Below are 24,541 nucleotides of genomic sequence, written 5' to 3'. Positions count from 1 at the left end.
GGTGTCAGCGTTGACAATTTCAGCAAAATCCTTGGTTTTGATTGGATGAGATGCTCTGGTCACTAACTGTTCCTCTGGTGATTGTCAGCGATGACAACTTTTTGCGCTGACTTAAACGTTGATGAAACACCCCCCTGATCGTAAACAGAGCCCTGTCGCTTTGATCGTAATGTTGGATAGCGCCATCACTCGGAGCAAATAAGAAGCGAGCGTGCAAGCAGAGTGTGCATGTGATCCCATATGTACACAAACAATACCGTTATAGGATCTTGCCGGTAGCAGGGAGTTCGATGAGTGTTGTTGACATTATATTCGCTTCGAGGATAGATCAGAAAACTCGTCGCACAGCAGCAGAGAGGTATAAACGGCTGTCCTCAAGTTTCTATCTTCTGCTTCGGCGAGGCGAATCTGCCCATCAGTCAGATTTTGTTCGTTTTCGCAGATATTACTAATCGACTCACTGATTGAGCGACGATGAGGGTCATATTTTCACTGGCGACACTTTTTGTATCGGCTGCTGTCGTCCTCCCACGGGCTGCAGCCGGACAATTCCGCCGGGACGTTCCCGTGCCTCGGCTTACCATCGACCTAGACGCCGCCCCCGAAGATCGTTGGGCACCCGTCTTGAAGCACTGGGACCTCGAGCAGCTGAGAAATTTGTGGATATCTGCTATCGAGTAAGTTTTCTAGGGACTCACACCATGCAGATCTATTCTTCTGGGATGTAGTAAGCCTTACTCCACATAGTTTACCAAAACTGAATCACCTGAATCATAGACCGATATGCCGCTACACAGTCTAAAATTACCTCTTCACGGCCCGGTGGGCGTGGGCTTTTTACTTGACGTTGGGACATTGCTATGGTCAGTCCTCTGGTGGGCCGTGGGCTGACCATCCTCATACATGTCCCAACGTCAGATAAGAAGCCCACCGTGGAGAGACAGATACCACTGCACTGGTCTAGGATAGCCCGACCAGACGCTGTTAGTACGCTGTGCGGCAACTTACAGCGACTGGGCTGTGTATAGTTACGGTCTAGGATAGACCTGGATACTATAGTTGTAGATCTGGCTACTCAGCTAAAGAAGTCATCTGTTTACTTGCATTCAACATGCTCAAAACCGAGCTGCAAAGCTGGTTTTTCTAGCCCAGAAGAGTGACCATGTCTTTCCTCATCGTCAGCAATTACACTGGCTTCCTGTGCAAAAGCGAATCATCTATGTACAAAATTGGGAATTGTCAATCACGTACAAATGCCTTCAAAATTGTGCTCCATCTTACCTCCTGAATCTACTTTCACATCATCAATCTGAAAGACAAGCTTGGGCCCATTGCATAAAACTCCAACCAGATTTTTTTCCGGTTGAAATCACAAAGTTCCGGTTGGAAGCTCCCAACCAGAGTTTTTATGCAACGGATTTTACATTCTTAGATTAGCAACCTTAAAAAATTCAGGTTGGGCAAATCCCAACCAGAATTTTCTAAGGTTGCTAAAAAAGTTTTATGCAACGGGACCAACTTATTTTTTAAGGAATGCGGTCAAGCCAAGACCCAACCCGGCTATCTGTCCCTAGGACTCTCACTCGGACAGGAGACAGATCCTTCTCAGCAGCTGCCCCACGCCTATGGAATCAACTCCCTCAAAGTATCGGGGAATCACCATCGCTAGTGTTCCAGAAATCCTTTTCAATAACTGATTGATTCATTATGTACTTTTTTCTCTCTCTGTCTGTTGTATTTTTTTTCTCTTCTCCTTCCTCCCAAGTGTAAGATGGATTTGTGAAGCGCTGTGATACATGCATTCATTGTAAGAGCGCTATGTAGATACCAATATTGTATTTCTCTCCTTACTCAAGTTGTACCCACCCACAGGCCACACTAACTGCACTGTACGACCAGCCCCAACGCGTAGCGTTGGGGCTGGTCGCAGTTACCACCCACACATGCTTGTGATGTACAACTGTATACCGGTAGGCCTATATGTTTCTTGTATTAATTTTCAGCCCCTTAATATGGTGGTTTGTTGGCATACCCCTAACATGCTTATGATGGGGATGGCCACCCACTGCAGGTGTCCTTTATTTTATGCAGATCCTTTATAGGTGTATATTAAGGCAAGATGGCAACCAATTTGATCTAATCAAGGAGAGTGTATACCTCCTTACCCTAATCACATCTTGACAATGTCACACACACACACACACACACACACACACCTCCTGCCCAGTATGATGAAAGTGAAAGGACATCTCAACACTATTATCACTTACAGAAATAATTGTCGATCAAGAACAATTTTTATTTATAGTTTCCAAGACTTGGAATACTCTTGGGTGAAAATTTTGTTGGCTCTGAAAAGAGAGCTGTAACATGATGCTAAAAATTAGGGAGAATTTCATTTCATTTCTTTGCTAGTCGTTTGTCCATGTGCTGTTTAAAATCATTACATGGAAATTTGGCTTTAGAAGTTTTAGAATGATCAAAGCAAAAACCAAATTACCTTACACATAACTACATAACATCAAATGAAAAATGTAGGCCTTACTCATTTGTTGCAAAGAACTAAACACTCAAATGAAGTGGATGATATTAGTAACGCAAATCCATTTGAAATGACTGTGATTCCAAAGAAAATAATGCAAATAGTGAATTAGGAAAACATAAATAATTATGAAATATGGAACTGACTTCATTTGAAGATAATTCTGTGTAAGCTAAAATAATATTGTGGTTTATAAAATGTAGTCACCTATTTTTATTTTCCATCAATACACACTCCTCCACCCGCCTTTAAAGGGATCGTATAGTTTTGGCTGAGACCTAATTTTAGGTTTCTAACATTTTTTGGTGAGATAATGAGAAACCTTTAATGAAATATGAAAGAGCATGTAATTCTATGAGGAATACAACATTCATTTGATGAAAATTGGTTTTGAAATGTGAGAGATATATATCCAAAAAAGAGTGATTGTAATAAAGTGTGGGACCCACACTTTATTACAATTCTTTGTTTTACTTTGTTTTTTGGATGTTTCAGTCATTCGAAACTCGATTTTCATCAAATTAACTGTGAATTCCTCTTAAAATGGTATGCTTTGTACTGTATCATTCGTGCTTTCTTGGTATCTCGCAAAAAGTTAAAAGCCCAATTTTCATCTCCACCAATACTGTACCATCCCTTTAACCCAAGCTGTATCTCTCTCTCTATTGCCCTCTCTGCGCGATCAGCGGATATTGCACACTTGCATACGGATTGCTTAAATAGGACAAGAGCAAGAATAATTCTGTCGTACCAATAAAAAGATGCAGAGCTCTGCTATAGACAGGAAAATATCGCACACTTTGGACAGAGTGGGTGGCTACTGGTGCTTTTGTAGGTGGGTTACTGGTGCTTTTGTAGGTGGGTTACCTCAAGGGCAGGTTCAACTGTTGGTAATGCTACATGTACATTGATTCTGTCAACCGTTCCTCAAAATCAATTGAGTGAAATTTGCTCTACCTCTGTAGGCTGTAAGTGGCACTATCCCATTTAAACCAAATCCTGTTTGTGCCGAGACACTAACATTAATACCTAAGTAATTCTCTTGCCAAACTTTCCATCAGCATTTTCTCATTTATCTAAAGCTTGATGTAGTTAGAAATTCAGCAAGTCCACCCAGCCCACTTCATATCTTATCATTACCTCCGCCAAGGGAGGAGGTTTATGTTTTATCATTGGCATTTGCTTGTTGGTTGGTTGGTTTGTTTACGAGTATGGCCCATGTGCAAAATAAATAAAAAAGTAGAGAACAAATTTTGATGAAACTTACAGAAGTAGTTGAGAATGACGCAAGGAGCAGATGAATAGATTTTGGTATTGAACTAGGAATTTTTATGGATTTTATGAAGGATTTTCAATATTTTGGCAGGTAGGGGCAATGAATAAATTGGGAGTTCAAGCTGCACATTTTTTTTTCTTTGAGGTTTGCATATCTGTGCACTGCAGTGCATGCTGTAGTTTCTGCTAGGGCAAGGTGCTCCACGCAGCTGGAAGTTGATGACGTATTAAAGGGAATGGTTAGTAACTGATCAGTGGGAATGCTGCAGGGATGATTGTTCCAATTCTTGTGGGATTCATTTAAGAGTTCATTATATATTGTCTATTGTTGTGTGAAAATTATTTGCTTCAGAATTGTCTCATATTCAAGTAATGTGCAGTTTAATGTTTCGAGGTTAGCATGCCTTTACAGTGACAGGGCATTAGACTGCACATTACTTGAATATGAGACCGTTCTCAAGCAAATAAGTTTCACACAACAATAGACAATATACAGAGACTCCAACTCTCCCGTTTTCGACGGGAGATCTCCCGCCGAAAACCCACTTTTGCAAAATCTCCCATTCTATCGTTTGAGATTTGATTCCTCCCGCCCTGGCTCAATGTCTCCCGTTGGAAAGGATTTCTTTCTTATTGCTATCTATGTTGCAAAAATAAGCCTTAGATAGCACCAGAGAGCATCTATAACCCTAGGAACTTCGCACACATAAACTTGGGTCTCCCGTTTGCTAGGGGTTTCAGGAGGGAGAATCTCCAGTTCAGAAGGTGCTTGGGGTTGGAGTCTCTGAATATATATAATGAACTCTTAAATGAATCCCACAAGAATTGGAACAATCATCCCCAAGCATTACCTCTGATTCCCACTGATCAGTTACTAGCCATCCCCTTTAAAACAAAAGGCTTTTAATTTGGGAAATTGGGTGATTTTCAACTAATGAAATGGAAATCCCTGATCTCTATGGAAGAAAATATCAGTGGTGTAAATGAGCTGCTTGGCAGAGGTCTGCACACTCAGAGTGCTTCTCTAAATAATTCAGGATTTGAAGTGCCAGTTTAGTAACTTCAATACAGATTTGTAATTCATTTTGTTACCCTGTCACTTGTCCTTCTCATAATTATCTCTGTGACATGATAAATGCCTTGGTTATTAATTGATATTGATTTTTATGATTTTCGACCAATTTGAGACTTGAGGAACAGATGTTCTTTTTGAATTGTCAGGGGAGGGAGGGTCAAGGTCAAGTTGATTTCCCCATCGCCTCCCCCCCCCCCCTTTTTTTGCTACGCTGGTGCTTTCTTTATGAAAGGGTGGAATTTTAACAATTTAAATTCATGAGTGATTTTTCCCCCATTTCCCTTTTTTTTTATGAACCAAAAGTGTGTGTGTGTGTGTGTGTGGGGGGGGGGGGGGGGGGGGTTGCAGCCCCTAGCCCCTCCCCCCCCCCCCCAGTTCCACAGCCCCTGATTGTTTAGACTCAATTACTATTTTTATTCATGGTTTTATTCATTGGTTTGTAAAATACTCTTTTTTTTCAACAACAACAACAACAACAACACTTCTAATATTGCACTGCTGTTTAGAAGGTTGAAAACCTTGTACTCATGCCAAACAAAAATATTTTTATATGAGGAAAAATAACAACAACAAACCAACAAATACCATTAATACAGTACATGTAGGCTGTATGATACAGTGAGTGTACTTGTGGCCTTTGACCATACATTTTCTTTGTCGGGTGATCTTTCACCCAATACAATTCACCGTATAATGGGGAAGACTTTGTCTGGATGTTGACTGAACTGGAGATATGGTGAATCCGAGAACTTTGAATAGAATGGTCACAGACCCAGTAGCCCCAATCACACACAGGGCCTTGGTATAACCTCCTTTGTATAATCAGGTTTTGCCTTCCACTGAGGCAAAAATTGATTTTATTGCTTGTCACCATTCACGCATGTTATGCAGGACAAATTATTGTACGAGTTTATTTAAAGAATAACCAGCACTAACAAAGAGTGACCCCTTGCATCTCTCTTTGTGCTATTTATTTACAACACTCAAAGCAAAATCAAGTGATGAATATAAAAAAAAAGAATCTTGGGGAGTGGGTACACTGTATGCCCATTTCATGGCCACATACATATACCCAAGAAAGAATTAATACATGTTGAATACCTTGAAGAGTTCTACCAATCAATGTATTATTGCCATGGAAATCTTGATTTTTTAAAGAAATAATCAAGCACAAATATTTTCCTGTTATGCTGTAGATCGCAATAGTTAGCGATTTGTTTCTGTGCATGTGTGTAACCATCACACTTAAGCAAATTAATGGTTTCATGTTGTATTGCAAAAATTTGTTATCCAAAACCTTAAAGTTTGGATTTGTGTGAGTGGGGCTGATATATGGCACACCAGGCTAATTTGAGACTGTAAGCTTTTTGACAAGATTAGTGTTTATGTGCTTGACATTGTTATCAGCAAGGGGGGGGGGGGGGATAGAGGATGGCTGTTATAGTGTTTGACATTGTGTGTTGTGGTTTAGATGTGGCTTTTATGTATTTGCACACTGTATCAGTCATCGCTGGGTCATTACATGTTATTTGCTCTTACTGAGGATTTTATCAAAAGCTCAGGAATTATTGCCTTTGTTGTAGATAGCAAAGCTTTTTTTCTTTTCGTTTTTCATCCTCAACTGCTTTGAAGCTGTCATGATTTTTTAAGCCACAGATTGTAAAGAGATTTTGTTTGTTATGTGTACATAAGAAAGAAAGCCCTCTGGCATAGCTACCAGTGTTTGTATATCCATTCATGACAGCATAAACTTGGTTCCAGAAGTTTCCAAAGATACCTTATTTTCTACTCTGTTATCCTAACTGGCATCAAACTCAAGAGTACTGTTGTGCAACCTTGATATGGCTATCTCCATCCATAACTATGACAGTGAGTGGCTAAAATGGGATACTTTATATTCAAGCACATACCAATGTTGGCTCACTCTTTCAAAGCAGTGGAATGCAATCATGGAAGATTCTGATAAGTTGACAGAACAATTAACTGCCTTGAAGCCAGACTAGCCTACATTGGCAACACATATTTAATCTGTACACAGATTTCTGTGGACGGCGTGGTATCAATATACCAGATTAAAGCATACAAAATCTGTGCATTAAGCGATGCATGGCTAACAGTATTAAGGTGGCCAAAACATAACAGCCAATATTAAGAAAAGGAAGACTTACAATCAACAAGTGAAAGCCAGATTGGATTAGCACGAGGTGTATTTGCAAAAGAAGAAGGAGAAGGGGGAGGAGAAGAAGAAAAGAAAAGTCAGAAAGAAAGAAAGAGAGAGAGAATATATAAAAGAGGCAGTTATTAAACAGTGTCTGTGTGGTAAGAACTCATTAAAGTATCACTTCAAAATTGAATCTTAATGCTGAGTACAAATGGCAGAGGACACTTATTTTTTGAGTATGTGTGATTAAAAAAAATTCACCATTTATCCTGTTTCCTACAAATTGCTGTTGTCCTTTTGGGCTTTTAGGACAGTTTTCATTTACTGTTGAATATTCATGTCGAGATTCCAATCTCCTAAGACTTGCCCAAGCCCTGTCAGGTTTCCATAGGCTGTGAGGTATATGAAATTTGAATGAAATGAATGAATGGATAATGTATGTATGTATGTATACTATAATATATATAGCACTTAGAGAGAGGAGAGGAGAATTTTCACTCTCATGAAGCATGATCAGTAGGAAGTGGAAAGATTATGATGCAATTAGTTTTGGATCATGACAGCTGAGTGTCATAATAGCCTTGGAATTTTAAAGAGATGCCCTGGTATAGTTTTGGTTGAGATGGAGCTTCAAGTTTCCAACATTTTTGTGAGATGATAAGAAACCCCATATGAAATATTAAAGAGCATATGCTTCTCAGAGGAATTAAAAGTTTATTTGATGAAAATTGGTTTTGAAATGGCTGAGATATCCAATGTATCAGCAAAGAGGTCCAAAATCAAAGGTGGGACCTATGTACCTTTTATTAGGACCACTTTGTTTTACTTTGTTTTTGGATATCTCAGCCATTTCAAAACTGATTTCAATCAACTAATCTTTGAATTCCTCTTAAGATTGTATGCTCTTTTGATGGGGTTTCTAATTATCCTGCAAAAAGTTAAAATCTGAATCCCCCATCTCGACCAAAACTATACCGCCACTTTAATTTGTCATGGTTAAAAATACGCCATGATATTATTTACATTTTGTTTGACTACACATTGTAGATAAGGTTTAAAAAAAAAAAGAAATGAAAGAAAAGGGGAGATCAAGTGTCACAGGGTGTTGAAACAATCAAAGTTCAGATTCATACAGCAATTAGCTCTGAGTGTAGATTGTAAATAAAGCCTGATAATATCATCCAGAGCAAACATCTGTCACCCAGAGCAAAGATTTATCATCTAGAGCAAAGATTTATCTTCCACTCAGAGTATCCTTTTTGTGAGGTCAAGAGTGCTGGTTTGTGGGTGTGTGCATTTTATGGGCCTGGTGGACACAAGGCAGTAGGAGTTGACATGAATTGTGAATTATTTGAGATAAAAGTTTGTGTCTCAAATCCCTGTGTAAAGTGAGCAGCCATTTTTAGTCATGACAGTACGCTGTAAATGTGGATATTTTCGCATGAGTAATTGTTCTCGCTAGGCTGGGTTAGATGATATTTGTTGTGTGTTTTTAATCCTGCAGAATCAGGACGGCAGTTAAAAGAGCGTATGGCCAGCAAATATAGGCCTACTTGTGTGCTTTTATTTTTGCGCTCTCTGCTGATTGCATGAAATGCACATAAATTTTGACACCGCGAAAATGTTCACTTTCACAGTATACTGCATTTGTAAACTGACAGGAGAAATGCTCTGACTGTAGCTATACAGTAGGTGACATACTGTATGAAGACATTGGGATTTATTTGCCCCTGCCAAATCCTACTCAGTTTTCAATGTTGATATTTTTTTTTAATTTCATCATGCATAACATGGGGAGAGATTAGATGTTATTTACATTCTTGGGAATTCAGTCAAAAAGTGAGGTTGTTATCTAGCTAGAATAGTGAAAAACTGATCTAAATAGCAGATTTTGAGAAGTACATAAGATGAGAGGTTCAGCAGATGATGAGGCATCAAAGAAAAAAAAACATTTCCTTTTTGTTGTTGTTGTTAGTCTGTTTTCTCTGTGGTAGTGTCCCATTAGAGAAGGGCTTTTTGGTCTTTGTCATAATACATTGTCTGTCAATATAGTCAGGACAGGATTACAGTTTTGTAGCAGGACAAAAAGTTACTTTTTATGAAAATTTCAAAATGAATCTTTTTCAGTGGCTTAAAGTGTAATAAAAGGGTTTATTTTTGGAATTTGCCCCGAATTATATGGATTCAGTGAATGCAAAATATGAAAAGAAGAAAAATCAGTAAAAATAAGTGAGGTTTTAGGAAAATTACATAAGATGTTCATAGGTTTTCAACTTGTAAAAGTTTTGTGTGTAGTTTATAGTTAAAGGGTCATATTTCTCTGTCCTTTGCTGTACTCCATGATGGTGAATTTAACCACTCGTGATGTTGTCCAGAAATTCAGATTGGCGAAAGATTAGACATATATATTATATATAAGGAGTATTGCATACAGCATTAATTCAGATGGTTGATGAACTGTTGCTGTGTTATCAGAAATGAAGCTCAAGGCTGATTTATGGTGTCTTGATCTGAAACAGGTTGAGTAGCTCTCAGCAAAGTCATGTTACCACATGGCAGCAAAGATTAATCTGTGTATCTTGCTTTTATTGTCTCTATCTGTTCCCTTTTTCTCCAGCGATAACTTGCCCTATGAGGCAAGACCATTGATGGATGTGGTCGGCATGGCGATTGAGGATCTTCTCCCGCAACCATATGCTGACGAGCTGAGGGGCATCTCCAAGACCTTGAATATAACACTGGGCGAAATAACGGTAGTCAACATGCTGTATGAATTCTCAGCGTAAGTTTTTTTTTTCCTAGGCCTTGCTCATCAGTGCGTAGACTTGATTTGATATTTTGTGTTTATTTTACCCAGGAAAGAGGAAATGAAAATCTGCTTGACTGTGAAAGGATTTCACTAAAATTGAGTCAATTGATTGTTTTATTTTTCATTTGTTCACTTTGAAACACTGTCAAAATGATTCAGGCAATGTTGTAGAGTGCATTATAGCAGCATCATATAGTAAATTGCACTCAAGGTCAAAAGATGCGTGATGCTTTTTCAAGAGCAGGAACATGTATGTTGACAAGCACGCTGACTGTTGGAAGTGGTGTTTAAAGACACTTTGAAAGATAAGCCCATTTTGTTTTAAATAGGCAATTACACCCACCATGACGTGCTCATTTTCATGTAATCTTCCGTTTTGCAGTCATCATGCATGTAGGTGGGTGCATGCATGCATTTTGCACAGCTGTGTTCAGATGTGTGTTTCATTGAATGTTTGGGTTTTTTGTGTCTGTCACTTAATGGACTTTGAATTTCTGTTCTTGACAAGTAATATTTTGGAAGAAATTGTTCTTGTTTAAATGCATTTTGTTTGACAGCTTAATAAAATTCCTGTAGTGCTCTTGCCACATAAAGAAAAATAAGAAAAACTTTGGATTTACAATTGCGACACCCAAGATCCATAATAACACAGGAGTTCACAATGTGTTCATACTAGATTTTTGTATATCAGTGCTACAAAATCTTCTTGCATAAAGAAGTAAAAATTGCTTACACCCATTTTTTTTTAAAGTAATCCAGGGTAGAGCACTATTAAAACAAAGAAGATAATTATCAAGCAAAATTGCAAATTTCCATTTGGTGTCCAAGGGTGGCAGAAACCATATCATAATATGATATACACCCTTCTTGACCAATATAATACATGCTTCTCTGGCTTATTACAGCAAGAGGACTCTGATACAAAGGCTCATAAGGACCTTATAGCATTCAATCCTCTGTTCTCCTTGCAGGGCCTGTACCAGCATCGTCGCCCAGGACAGCAATGGCACCATTTGGCACAGCAGAAATCTGGACTTTGAGATGACGGCACAGTTGAAGAATATCACAGCTATCTTGGATTTCAAGTCGAAGGGAAAGGTAGGTATCAGTTTTCAGTTACACTAGTTTCTGGCAAATTTTTATAAGTATTGAGAGCTTCAAAGGAAGGGTGCACCTACATGACAGTGTCAACCAAATGGTTTAAGTGCTGAGAGGTCATTAATTTCAGATATATTCCGTCTAAAAAGTAGAATACAAGAAGACGAATGCAAGAGAGAAAAAAAAATGGCAGAACAAACTATACTGTAAAAAAAAAAAAAATACATACATGAAACTTTTGTGAATTTTGCAAAGGAGCAAAGAGTAATTTCAGAAAATAACATGCATGCAGAAGGTTTTGTCTACGCGTTGCATTGAATGCCAGTGGCAATTCTTGAAAGTTTCATGCTGCGAAAAAGGCTGTCAGCTCCAATTTGCAAAAGTTTCATGCCACAAGTGTTTCTGGTTTTACAATTCTGAATTGCATGCATGCTGGCACACACCATTCATTCATTCATTCATTCATTCATTCATTCATTCATTCATTCATTCATTCATTCATTCATTCATTCATTCAATCATTCATTCATTCATTCATTCATTTATTCATTCATTCATTCATTCATTCATTCATTCGTTCATTCATTCATTCATTCATTCATTCATTCATTCATTCATTCATTCATTCATTCATTCATTCATTCATTCATTCATTCATTCATTCATTCATTCATTCATTCATTCATTCATTCATTCATTCATTCATTCATTCATTCATTCATTCATTCATTCATTCATTCATTCATTCATACGGCACTACAGTACATGCCTAGTTGATATAGTTTGCTGACTTGTGCTGGTCACTCTCGGGGAAACAACTAGGGGTCACTGCCTGGTATCCATTTTCTTGGTGTGTGTGTGTTTATGTGTGTATGTGGGAGGGAACATTTCACTTGGTTTGCACTGTTGCTCTTTCAAGGAAGTCAAGCCTGATCTGTTATATATGGGTCTGAGTTTTGAATCTCTCGCACACAGGGACCCCACTCATCGGAGGGACTGAAACCTTGTCTTTAGCTGAAGAGGATGGCATGATTGTGCACAACATTGCTTTCTAATAGCTAGACTTGTTGGGACCCATACCAAAGCCTCTTAATTATTATCATCATTACTAATGACATTACTATTGTGTTTCTCAAGAGGACAAACTTCAGTATTTAATATTGGTCATAAAGTTTCGTAAGTTTGAAGAGACTCATGCGATACCATCTGTATTAAAAGTGAGAGTATCATTCAGATAATAAATGTCTTGAGCAAGCAACTTGACACTGATTGGTCCAGTGGTAACAATGCTCTCAATTATCATGGAGGAGTTATGAACATATTGTCTCTCTGTTAAGAAGATCTTTTTGTTTTCAACAACAAAGATATTAGTCTGAAATACTTCCTGCAAGCATTCTTAGCGCTGAGTGAAACTGTTTCTAAACCATCTTGCCTGCATTGAAGTGCCAGTCTCATTATGATAATATAGTGATTAACAATAACTAACAGTGCATATAGCACATAACAAATCATGCATATGTCCCAATGTTGTCAAAAAATGAAAAAAAAAATTATTTAAAAAACATAGTGCAATTTCAGTAACGATGATGGTACCAAGCTTCATGCTTGTGGACACTGTTAAAAAAAAATGAATTTTCAAAGCAGACTTGAATGTATTGATATTGGAAATTTATCTAAAATTGAGAAAATTTCTCTTAAAAAAAAACCAAACAAAATTGAAACAATGTCCAGAGTTGTGTAGAGGTGACAATTTTAGACCATTGTGATGTAATGTTTTCCCCTCTCCAAAGATCATTTCTTCTCCCATTTTGTTACAGAATTACATCACGATCAAATCACATGCCTCATACTAATAAGTGTAACCAATGATGAGCAGACAAATGATGGTAAATGAATTACTCATTAATAATAATAAATGAATTCGTCATTTAATCCCTATTGATATATGACATTTACCCCACTATCGTTTCCTGCTTGCAGTAGTTATATGATTTTTGAAGTGACTTGACAGTTTTTTCCTGAAGATCGAGACCAAATGATTACTGACAGATTAGGAGTTAGGACCACTCACAGTGACAAGCCTGAAATTTACTCGAGGAGGGTTGGAGAGTTGGTCAGTATGACAGGAGCAATATTGTAGTTGTGGTTTTGTAGAGATGAGCTGACTGAAGTCTTCACTGATGCAAAGTGAATTTGGGCTAGCCTTGCAATATATCCAGCCTCAGAAGCAATTTTTCTTCACCCACATACATTTGGCTTTATATTGTCAATAACATTATCATGCCCAGAGATGTTTTCAATCACATACATTTCCTTTTGTCGTATCTGGGCAATTAGGGTCTGGGTAATTGCCCAGGGGGTAATTGCCCTATAAACCCCCTGCTGCAATTATCACTAATTGTGTGTGTAATGCTGCCACCAGCTTTTGCATTTGGTCTGTACATATAGCCCCATGTCTACTCAAGTTTTGTGAATAATTGTTTTACTTCACCGAGTCCTGAAACACCACAAAATGTAAACAGCCTGTTGGGGTACTCAAAAGAGAGTGCTAGGAATCTGATAAAACCATGTGATGTAAACAATGCAATTTAATGAGAACCAATCAGCAATTGGTATCAAAGTTCGTCGACCACTTTGCACACAGACATCAAGTGCATTTATATTTCAGAGCATGTGATGTGCTTTGTTTTGTTATTTTTGGTTGGGGGGGGGGGTGGGAAGGAGGTTGGGACAAGAAACTGTGTAATATCCTGTGGAAGTTGGGCCAATTGTAGACAATCTGCAATGTACCAGAATGATAGGAGATAGCTATAAAGAAAGGTGGTGATGTAATCGGTTTCAATTTCAATTTATACCTTTTATCTTCTGAAGTGGCCAGCATATCATGTCAAGAACAATAGATAGAGAGGGGTCACATGAGGTGGTTCGATCATGTGATTATGTCACCTGATATTGTAGTTTATGAACAAATGAACAAGTTATAACTTACCTGGTATGTGCCAGATCTAACTTACTCCTCGCACAAACAAATAAATAATTATGTGACTGAAATCAGATCTATCTAAAATCAAGCAGAATGTCTGACATTTTGTGACCAAATTCCCAGAGGTTTTACTGATGTCTCCACCATGCCCTACAACTCAGGGCCATGCAAGCAGAAAATCCCAAAACATTGAGTGCCCAGGAAATAATGATTGCTAGGATAGGATAAATGGCACCACCAGTATTGTTTGAGTACTCAATCTGGGCTTCTAGTCCTCTAAAACCCCCACTGAATAACCTGCAGCTGCCTCTCTTGAAAAAGCACTGAATCAGCAATGGGGCACTGCATGTGACATAGTGGATAAGACTACCCACTCCCAATCGGGGGTTCAATTCCCACCCAGTGCTTATGTCCTTCAAATATACACGTATATCTTACCTTACAGTACATGATCATTTTCTGTAGAGCTAGAAGCAAAATTGTAATATAGGCCCCTTTACAGCTTATTTCAGTGAGTCAAGATGGGCATTGCAAGAAATCTTTCAGTGGTTATAGGGGGTGAAATACATTAGACACATTCTGAAAGTAAAGTAGTGTATTATGCATCTTTGCTGCATGCATTTTTATCCACCTACCTCCTGATTTGTTTGCAATATTTACCAAGGCACCCCGTGGTAACAAGCACAGATGGTGTAGTCATCCTCAGAGTATTTTGTGAACAATTTGCAATGAATTATAATGTTAAGGACCATGTATGGAGTAAGCTCAATGCCAGAAGGGGAACAAGTGCTCTTGACTCAATAGTTTATTGACCTTTGTGCACCATGCTGGAGAAATTCACAAAGAAAAAAATGATTGTGAATTTGTTTAAACTATGTTAGTGGAAGTGCCTCCAAGCTTTCTTCTTTGTATTTCGTCATTCTTTTTTTTTTATAAAAGCTGTCAAGGCCGGGGGGGGGGGGGGGGGGGGGGGGATATTTATGAGCAATCAAACACAACTTTTAGCCTAATTTAGTGGTTGCTTAGATTGTTTCACTTCTTTTGTTTTTTCTCTAATATAGCAAAAAACAAAATAAAGCAAAACAAAACCCCCAAACCACAGTTAATTATAGTCTCTATGGGCAAAAAAAAAAAAAAAAAAAAAAAATGTTACGAAGAAACACAAGCCCAAACTTAATTGTTACTATAGGCAAAATAGATTCACAGAGCAATTACACACAACTTTTAGCAAAATTTATTGGTTGCTGTTATTGTTTCACTTCTTTTGTTTTTGGCAAATTATTTACCTGTGCCACTTAAATGTGCATTTTTTTTTGCACAATTTACTTTTGTTTCCTTCATCCTGCCTTAATTGTCTTCCTTTTTCTCTTTCTCTTTCATATATTATTTTTTCTTCACATTCCAAAAGTGAAACCATAAATGTTTATCACGCTCATATTTACACTAAAGGTTTTCGAGTCTGTGAAGCATTTGCCTCCAGAGCGCTTAATGTTAGATTTTTGTTCATCACGAACTATTCGTCCAGATGTTCTGATAACAATATTGAGCTTGAAAGTTTTTACACTTGTAAAAAAAAATGATACTATGATTGATTATGTCTTTTAGGACTACTCTGTCAAAAATGAGACTGACTTTGTATCAAGCAGGTTGCCAGTGATAATGACTGGGTTAAAATGATAGAAAAAAAAAAATGCTGAAATTTCTCATTTCTGTACAAATCTTATTTGTGTGTGTGTGTGTGTGTGTGTGTGTGTGTGTGTATGCATTTATTTTTTTTTCTGTGGGGAAGAAAAATTTGTTCATAATTGTCTAATTTGCTTGAATTCATGCTTACAGTATGATTTACGATAGTACAATTATATTTGTAGGATGATCTCCAAGTAAAGGACCTCTTTCAAAATGATAGCTATCATGTGATATTGATCAACACCTGCTCACTCTCAGACTGGTATTTTCTACAGATGGTTGATGTTGTCATGGTTTCATTGGAGAAATTTTCACTTTCTGTCGCTGATCATGTGTCAATCATCAGACGTACTGCTCTCATGAATCTGATATTACTCAATTATGAAATGTAACACCCATCATATGTAATGCAATCGATATTCTGAAATGAAAATTGATTCTGTGTTTCTCTCAAAAGTCCATTTCCATACGGTTTTCAAGTTGACTGCAACCCTGAAAGGGTGTGTACAGTTCTGGTTGAGGTGAGGATTTAGCTTTTAACGTTTTGCAAGATATTCAGAAACCACTCTATGAGATGTCAAAGAGCGTGCGATTCTAAGGGGTATCAAAAGTTTATTTGATGAAAATCGGTTTTGAAATGGCTGAGATATCAAAAACAAGGTGAGACAAAGAGATCCTAATAAAAGGAATGGCCTGGTGCCTTTTATTATTATCATTTTTTTTTTTGGATATCTCAGCCATTTGAAAATCAATTTCATCAACTAAACCCCCCACCTCAACCACTACTGTACAGGACATCCCTTTAAAGGGATAGTACAGTATTGGTGGAGATGAGAATTGGGCTTTTAAATTTTTGCGAGATACCAAGAAAACACTTATGATATAGCACAGAGCATACCATTTTAAAAGGAATTCAAAGTTTATTTGATGAAAATCGGGTTTGGAATAACTGAAACATCCAAAAACAAAGTAAAACAAAGCGATCGTTACAAAGTGTGGGTCTTTTTTGGATATCTCAGCCATTTCAACACCAATTTTTATCAAACGTTGAATTCCTCATAGAATTACATGCTCTTTCATTATTTCATGAGATTTTTCATTATCTCATCTAAAAATGTTAGAAACCTGAAATAAGGTCTCAACCAGAACTGTACGATCCCTTTAATGCACTATATTTTTGCCAATTGGCATAAGATGTCTGGAAACTAATCATCCACAAATAATGTAAAGATCAACTAACTCCCCAGATTTCTATCATGTCATTATGACCTGCCCCCTAGACTGAGGCACAGTGCCATCCCACCTGAGTGGACTTGCTAACTTTTATAAAAAGATATAAAAAGTAAATTAGGAAATCACGCAGGGATAAAAGCAGCATAGTAGAAATTTTTTATGCCAAATTACAACCCCTCCCCCCCCCCAAAAAAAAAAAAATGTCAGACTCAAAAAAGGAATAGATACATGTAACAATTCAGTAGTAACAGTGTCATAGATGAAAATTCAGAGGTTACTAGAGAAGCACTCTGAGAGCGCAGACTAGCTAGCTTCCACCAAGCAGCTCATTTCCACCACTGATCATGTTCTTCCATAGAGATCAGGGACTTCCACTCATGCATCTGAACGCATGCTGAAAATCGCCGGATTTCCCAATATAGAAGCCTTTTGTTACATCATCAACTTCCAGCTGCTCGGTGCCTTGCCCGAGCAGATCAAATTTACAGCACACACTTCAGTGCACGTAGATAAGTTACACACGAGAGAAAATTTGTAACTTGAATCATCATTGTAGTGATGATTGCAATTCGTCTTTAGAATTATCGGACCTTACACACGCTCGCTCGAAAACTGTGATTAGAATTCGAATTCTTGAGCGAAGGCGTTACGTAATCCTTGGTGACTTGTCAATCAAATAGAAACGTACGATCGAGTGCATGCATGCGGTGCGCGTATTATCTACGGAAGTGCTTGAAAGGTCACGTAAGCTCCGCCCCTCAAAAGATGTTTTGGAGGTCAAGCATTACACATGCAAATTTCGCACCGTAATTTGAGTGAAACTTCCATGGAATTCACCTCCGGACTAGAATTTGAATTCGTGATTGTGATTAGCCTTCGTGATTCTAATTTGCTTCCACACATGCTAAAAATTCATCATTAGAATTAGTTTTCACTGGAATCATCATTCAAATGACAAATTTTTGACCGTGTGTAGCCGCTCATAGTGCAATCCTCAAATATGCGCAGCTTGACATCCCAAGTTCATTGACCCTACCTGTCAAAATATAGAAAATCCCTCATAAATTTCCCCCCAAAATTATTGGATCACTACCAAAATTTAATAATTTAATTGTTACTTGTGTCATTTTCAACCTTTCCTGTAAGTTTCATCCAAATCCGATAACTACTTTTTTGAGTTATTTTGCACATGGACAAACAAACAAACGGTAATGAAAACATAAACCTCCTCCCTTGGCGGAGGCAACAGACCAACACTGGCAAAATCAATCATATCTTGGTGGAGGTAAATAAACATGTTATTTTCACTTCTTCCTGTCGGTCAGAGGACAAAAACATGCATGAAAGCGAAAAGAAAATATGACGGAACTTGTAGTGTGTCTGTTTACAAGGGTCCATGTCCTTATTGTCATGTGATAGGCTCGAGGCGGGAGAATGAGCGTACTAGTAGTTGTTATGCCTTGCAGGTCTGACATAAATGAGGGTATGACCATGCATGCATCTGACTTCCAGAGTAAGCCCTATATCAGCTGTCGCCTGAGTTTCAAGCACAGACCCAATGTGTGAATCCAGCTCTTCATGTAAAAACTCACATTTGTTCCCCCAGCACTTCCTCCTGTGGAGACAAGCCTGAAATTTCCTATGGAACAGTCTCAGCGCAAATCGAAAAGATGGATGCAGGAACGTTTAGTTCATCTACAGGCAGCGTGTGGGTGTTACAAGGAATGGCAGTTGAACTCGGGTTATGCCTTTGTAAATATATTGACACTAAGTTAAAACAAAACACAAAGTAACGATTTCTTTCTTCATCTGTAAATCTTTATAATGCAGGCATCAACTCACTTTGTTTCAGAGATCATTTCATCTCAATCCATCTCATTTTATTTATTCTTTGTCCATAAAACTGGAAAATCTTCATGAATCGGTGATAGTATGACTCCCTCGAATCATGCAACTATCTCAGTGATTAAATTTGATTTTGATGATTTTTGTCTTCCAACTTATTGCTCCCCCCCATTACTACTCATGAAAAAGAGATGTTTTAGACAGCTAGACTACCAATCAAATCACATCAATTGTAATCATGTTTCAGAGCTTTGTTTTTAAATGTGCTTAGAGTTATGGATTGTTCACACACTGAAAGGTACGATACTGCATTTCAGGCTTGAGAATGCTAATGGATATTTAATCTTTGATATTAACAAAGAAGGTCAATGAGGATTTTTTTCTTTTAAGTTGAGTGGACATGATATCCCTCTAGATCCTAAAGTGCTATTAGGTGTTGTTTTTATGTCCCTTTACTTTCAAATGATCCTTAAATTACCTTGGAAGCTTTGTAGTCTGTGGCGAATTAAGACCTCATTTGACATCAGTTGATTCCCCCCCCCCAAAAAAAAAAAGGCATTGAATGTGAAGGTAGCGCTATTAAGGTATGCATGTCGGCCTATGAAGTAATATTTTCTGCTCACTCGTGGTGTTTGTTTCTTTCCACTAACATGTGTGAGATATTTATACACATAGAAGACCCAATTGATAGCACAGGGATATGTGGATGCTCTTCATACTTCATTCTTCGTATGTTGCCCACAGGGGTACATTTGAGAATCATAAGTACTGTAAAACACAATATTTTTGCAGCATGAAATTTTCGCGAATTGGAGCCGATGCCCTTTTTGGCAGCATGAAATATTCATGAGTTGCCTCTAGCATTCATATAGTGTAGACAAGAACTTTCGCGTGCATTTTAATTTTGCGAATCTTGGCTCTCGTGAAATTCGCGAAAATTAAAATGCACGCGAACATTCCTCATTTTACAGTAGTGCCCATCAACCACACAAACGCCCATTGAACCATTGACAAATTTCATGCCCCGAAAATATCTTGCCTTACAGTAATGCTAGCTCCAACAACACAGACATCCCCAAGGCTAGCTTTCAATGAATATAGGGATGTTGTCCTCTGAAACTGGATGGCGTAAAACAGCACCTGGTAGTTCTTGTACATGAGAGGATTGTTACAATTGTTTGACCTTCCTATAGAGATTGACAGCCCTTTCTGGCCAAGGACATGGGGAAGTTAACATAATGCCTGGGCCAATAGCTGAGCTGCTTGCACGCAGCTATGAGTCCATTGTGCTCTTAAAGCGCTTCATTTCAGTGGATTCATCTCTACTGAAAAGCTGCACTTTATCCATGTCATTGAGTCGTCTTTGTACTCTACAGTGTACACACTGAACATGCTGATATGTATCACATTCATGCTTCAGACTCTTTGTTTCAATTGTAATATTTGCATGGGAAATGTTCCTGAAATGAATAAAGGAATAAACTGTCTTGATAAATGTAACACTAAAATTTTTTGCAGTGGTTCGAAATTATTATCTATTTCTTCTTTTTCTCTTTGGCAGACCGTGTATACTACCACCAGCTTCGTCGGCCAGGTTGGAGTGTTTACGGGAATGAAGCCCAACAAATTCACCATTAGCCTGAATGAAAGGGGTAACTCTCCTTGTTACAGTTTTTACCAGCACTTGCTACTGTAGTCTCTATGTAGAGCATGTATAAGAGTCATGCAGTTGAATGCATTTTTATGTAAACATGTTTTGCTGTCATTTCGGAAAGCACTGATGAGATGTGACCTTATGGCGCTCTGCCAAAGATGGGAAAGACTTTTTTTTTTTTTTTTTTTTGCATGAACAATATTTTTTATAAGTATACTACAAATTGTGGCTGGGAATATATATTATGGTTCTCATGGATGACAACTCAATTAATATTACTTGATATCAGATAATGTTTGGCTATAAAGAAGAAGAGAATTCACACGTATGAATCAATCTGTAATCAATCTTCTTTCACTTCATGCTGACCCCTCATCCTCATCCTCCCCCCCCCCCTGGTAAAATTTCATAGAATTATCTATTTCTCTGTTCCCATCTAATGCTGATGAACCAGCAATCAGAGAGCCTACAAGAAAAAGTACTGTATATGACATATAGTTAGCGAGTCTAATTTTTCGTGAATTAGGACTTCCCGATAATTTCGTGAGTGGTTAAATGCGCGATTGTGGAGTGCCGTTCTGAACAGAGAAATGTGATATGCATGCACGTCACATTCATGTCCGGATTAGAGTTCAATATTTTTTGCGTGCTTTAAAGGGGTCGTATAGTTTTGGTTGAGACCAAATTTCAGGTTTCTAACATTTTTTTTTTGTGAGATAATGAGAAACCTCTAATGAAATATGAAAGAGCATGTAATTCCATGAGGAACTCAACATTTATTTGATGAAAATTGGTTTTGAAATGTCTGAGATATCCAAAACAGAGTGATTCAAATAAGTGTGGGACCCACACTTTATTATGACTGCTTTGTTTTTAGATATTTTAGTCATTCCAAACCCGATTTTCATCAAATAAACTTTGAATTTCTCTTGAAATGGTATGCTCTGTACTATTCATAAGTGTTTTCTTGGTAGCTTGCAAAAAGTTAAAAACCCAATTCTCATCCCCACCACATACAGTACCATCTTGCAAATAGCACTTGACATGCAAAATGCATGAAAATAAAAAACTTACAAAATATTTGTTGGATTCATTAGTTTATAATACAGAATGGGCACTGAGATGGTTGGAATACTTGGATTTAGAAACATTGATATCACACAAAGGAGAAAAAAGGGGAAAGGTGTTTTAAAAGAAGAATCACAAGAGAAGGAAGAGGAGGAGGAAGAAGGAGAGAATTACAAAGGGATGAAAAGATAAGATAGAAAAAAAGGAAAGGAAAGGAAGAAAATAAAGAAGAAAAAGGTAGCTGGATGAATGGATGAAAAGGAAAAAAAAAGGGAGAGGAGGATGGTAAGAAGGAATTAAAGGGGAAGGAGGAAAACCAGAAAGAAAAGAAATGAAAATAAAGAAGATGGAGTGAAGAGAAGATCCAGGAGGAAGATAAGGAGAAGAAGGAAGGGAAGAGAGGAAGATGAATAATAATTGGAAGGATAAGTGGATGGGCACCAGAGATAGGCGAGAGATGGATGTATGTAGTAACCTGAGAAAGAGAAAATAAACTTTGAAGAGCTCTGTTTCTCTCTTCTTGATAATCTAGGGAACATTGATAGTTGAAACTGAAACTTGTGATAATAGTAATAATAATAAATGATGTGTTAATTATGATAGTAATTAATGATTGATAATGATTAATGATGTGTGTGAATGAATGGTATTAAAGGAATAGTTTACCATTTGCAGATGAAGCAAAAACCTTGCATTAGTGCTCTAAAATGTGAGTTTGGGAAAGAAACAACCACTGTAAAAATTTGAATTCGTATTTATATCCACTTTTTTGTAAACATTTCCTTTATTCCTTTTCTCATACCTCCTTTTAACTGTTTTTTTTTCTCTCTCTGCCTCTCTTTCTTGCGCCATGAGCATCTTTTCATGATGGATACCGGCGCATTACAAGTGTTCATATTATTATTATTATTATTATTATTATAATTGATGTTAAGTATTGTTAAATACACAAATGTGAACAATAGTTATAATAAAAAAATTTCCAGACTAAACTGTCTACAGTTATAGTTTAATGAGAAAAATAATAATATCTCCTTATATTTTAGGCTTTATTGCAAAATAATATTATTATATGGTAGGATGTTTTTTGATACAATAGGCCTACACATTTGCATCAAATGTGATATCTTGAACATTTTGTAAATCACTGTTCCCAAAGATAAACAGGACGTTTAACTGAGTATGTTCTCCCTTTGTGTCGCAGACAAAGGGAGCATTGCAGCCAACATGGTGGAGCTCCTCAAAGCCTTGCTACTGAAGAAAATCAAGTTCACGTCGCTCATTGCAAGAGATGTGAGTTTCCCTTCCATCCACCTCTTGTATCCCATACTTGCCAACTAATAAGATTTTATCAGATTCAGGAAGATTTTTTACATTAAAAATAGCAAAATAAGATTTTCTGTCAGAGAAATAAGATTTAAAAAGAATAGTTAGACATACCCTTCATGTGTATTTCCTGAAGATTTGACTGAAAGTAAGATTTTTAACTTCAGTTTGCATATAAAATAAGATTTTTGCAATCCACGAGTAAGATATTTCATCTTGAAATGTTGGCAGGTATGGTATCCATGTACAGTCCGACCTCTCCTATCCGGACAAGTCGAGACTGGCTCTAATCTGGATAAGGGATTTGGCCAGATATGGGAGACTCAATGTTTAATACACACACCTGCTGAAGAACAACTGCCTGTACCATGCCCTCATAATGAAAAGTTTTCTGTCCACGTTCTTGCGGTGATTTGGGGGAAGTGAATGTCTGAATGCAGGTTATTTGGATGAAAATTAGATGTGAATAGACGTCATATATTGTTGAGAATGATATGTAATTCATGTGAGTTTGTGTAGGAATTTTGTTTTGAGTTTGAAATCCCCCTCTTCCCTGTAATTGTTCGATTGACAAAACAAAAATCATGCCGAGAATGCATCCAGATAATAGAGAGATTCAGATAAAGGGAGGCCGGATAGGAGAGTTTGGACTGTTATTTCAGAGATATTCATTCGATTTGATGGTGTGAACTCACCAACTTGCCTGTCGCCCTATGGTGGATGTTGCTTCAAGCGAAAACCATAAGGTTTGTCGGGCTGCTTGACAGAAATGCAAGACTCCGATTCAGCAGGGAGATAATCTCTGAAAACCCTCGTTCACACCGGCTGCTTAATTTTTATTTTTAAAGGGATGGGAGTTGGTTAAGGGCATTAATAGTGTTTCACTGCACTTTTTGATTATATTTTTCACTATTCTGTCAGAGCTTGTTAAAGAACGGGTGTGCAGATGAGGATGTGACAAAAGACTTAATGGAACAAAACCTGCAAAATCAAACACAAAACAAATAGAATATCATTAATACCCTCCACATGATCCGATTGAAGTGTGCATGATTCATTTCTGATTTTTTTTTCTCTTTTTGTCGTTGTTGTTTCTTCTTTCAATGACGAGGATATTTGTTTGACTCCTTAACATCTGTTTTGTTTCATGTCATTCATTAAACTCTTCTGTTTACAGACAAGTTTGCAAGTGCTTTGTTTTGTTTTTAATGTCATGCTGTTTGTATGCTCAAATCCAAACTAAATTGTGTTTTTTCCCCTGCAACCAGGATATGTGTAGAATTTGGGTCAAGTAGGCAATGAGTGAGCCCTTCATGTTTTCAGGGTTCAGGTTTTTGGTTTCTCTTTTTTTTGGGGGGGGGGGGGGACTTGTGTTTATAGAAAGGCACCACATAGTTTGTAGGTGGCATTTGTTTTCTGCAGAACAAAAAAAAGAAGAAAATGAATTGATTATACTTGCTGAACCTGAAGAGGAAGTACGAGGGTATGTGTATTATTTTTATCATTTTTTTTTTTTTGGGGGGGGGGGGGAGTGGGGGTGGGGGGGGGGGTGGGGGAAGACTTATGTGGGTATGTGGTGATCTAGTGGGAACTCTAGTCTTGCTGATTGTGGAGATGTCTTAGTGACGTCTCTGCAATGTCTCCGCAATGTTTCCTTTGTTGCGGCAACGTTGCGGAGACTAATTTTGTCCCCGACGTCTCTCCCACGTCCTCTGGAGCTGGGAATTGTCATATACGCAAGACTGCTTCTTCCATTAAAGTGCAGGCTTCATGCTTGTAGACAAAC

The 24,541-nt window shown here is 37.7% G+C and overlaps 1 protein-coding gene across 1 annotated transcript in view; it reads left to right on the top strand.

The window, feature by feature from the left end:
* Positions 1-335: 335 nt before the first annotated feature.
* Positions 336-24,541, top strand: part of LOC139730756 (N-acylethanolamine-hydrolyzing acid amidase-like) — a 31,251-nt gene continuing 7,045 nt past the window's right edge. Inside the window, exons 1-5 of the mRNA XM_071641621.1 lie at positions 336-677; positions 9,671-9,835; positions 10,834-10,960; positions 20,269-20,359; positions 22,634-22,722. Of these exons, the coding sequence (XP_071497722.1) occupies positions 475-677; positions 9,671-9,835; positions 10,834-10,960; positions 20,269-20,359; positions 22,634-22,722 (675 nt within the window). The 5' untranslated portion in view covers positions 336-474. The remainder of the gene's footprint in view (positions 678-9,670; positions 9,836-10,833; positions 10,961-20,268; positions 20,360-22,633; positions 22,723-24,541) is intronic.

This window comes from Diadema antillarum, unplaced genomic scaffold (assembly GCF_040938485.1).
Source record: "Diadema antillarum isolate AM-2024a unplaced genomic scaffold, OU_Dant_1.0 scf00000022, whole genome shotgun sequence".
NCBI classification, from domain to species: domain Eukaryota; kingdom Metazoa; phylum Echinodermata; class Echinoidea; order Diadematoida; family Diadematidae; genus Diadema; species Diadema antillarum.
Note: the sequence above shows the minus strand (reverse complement) of the source record. Positions and strands in the feature narration are given on the sequence as shown.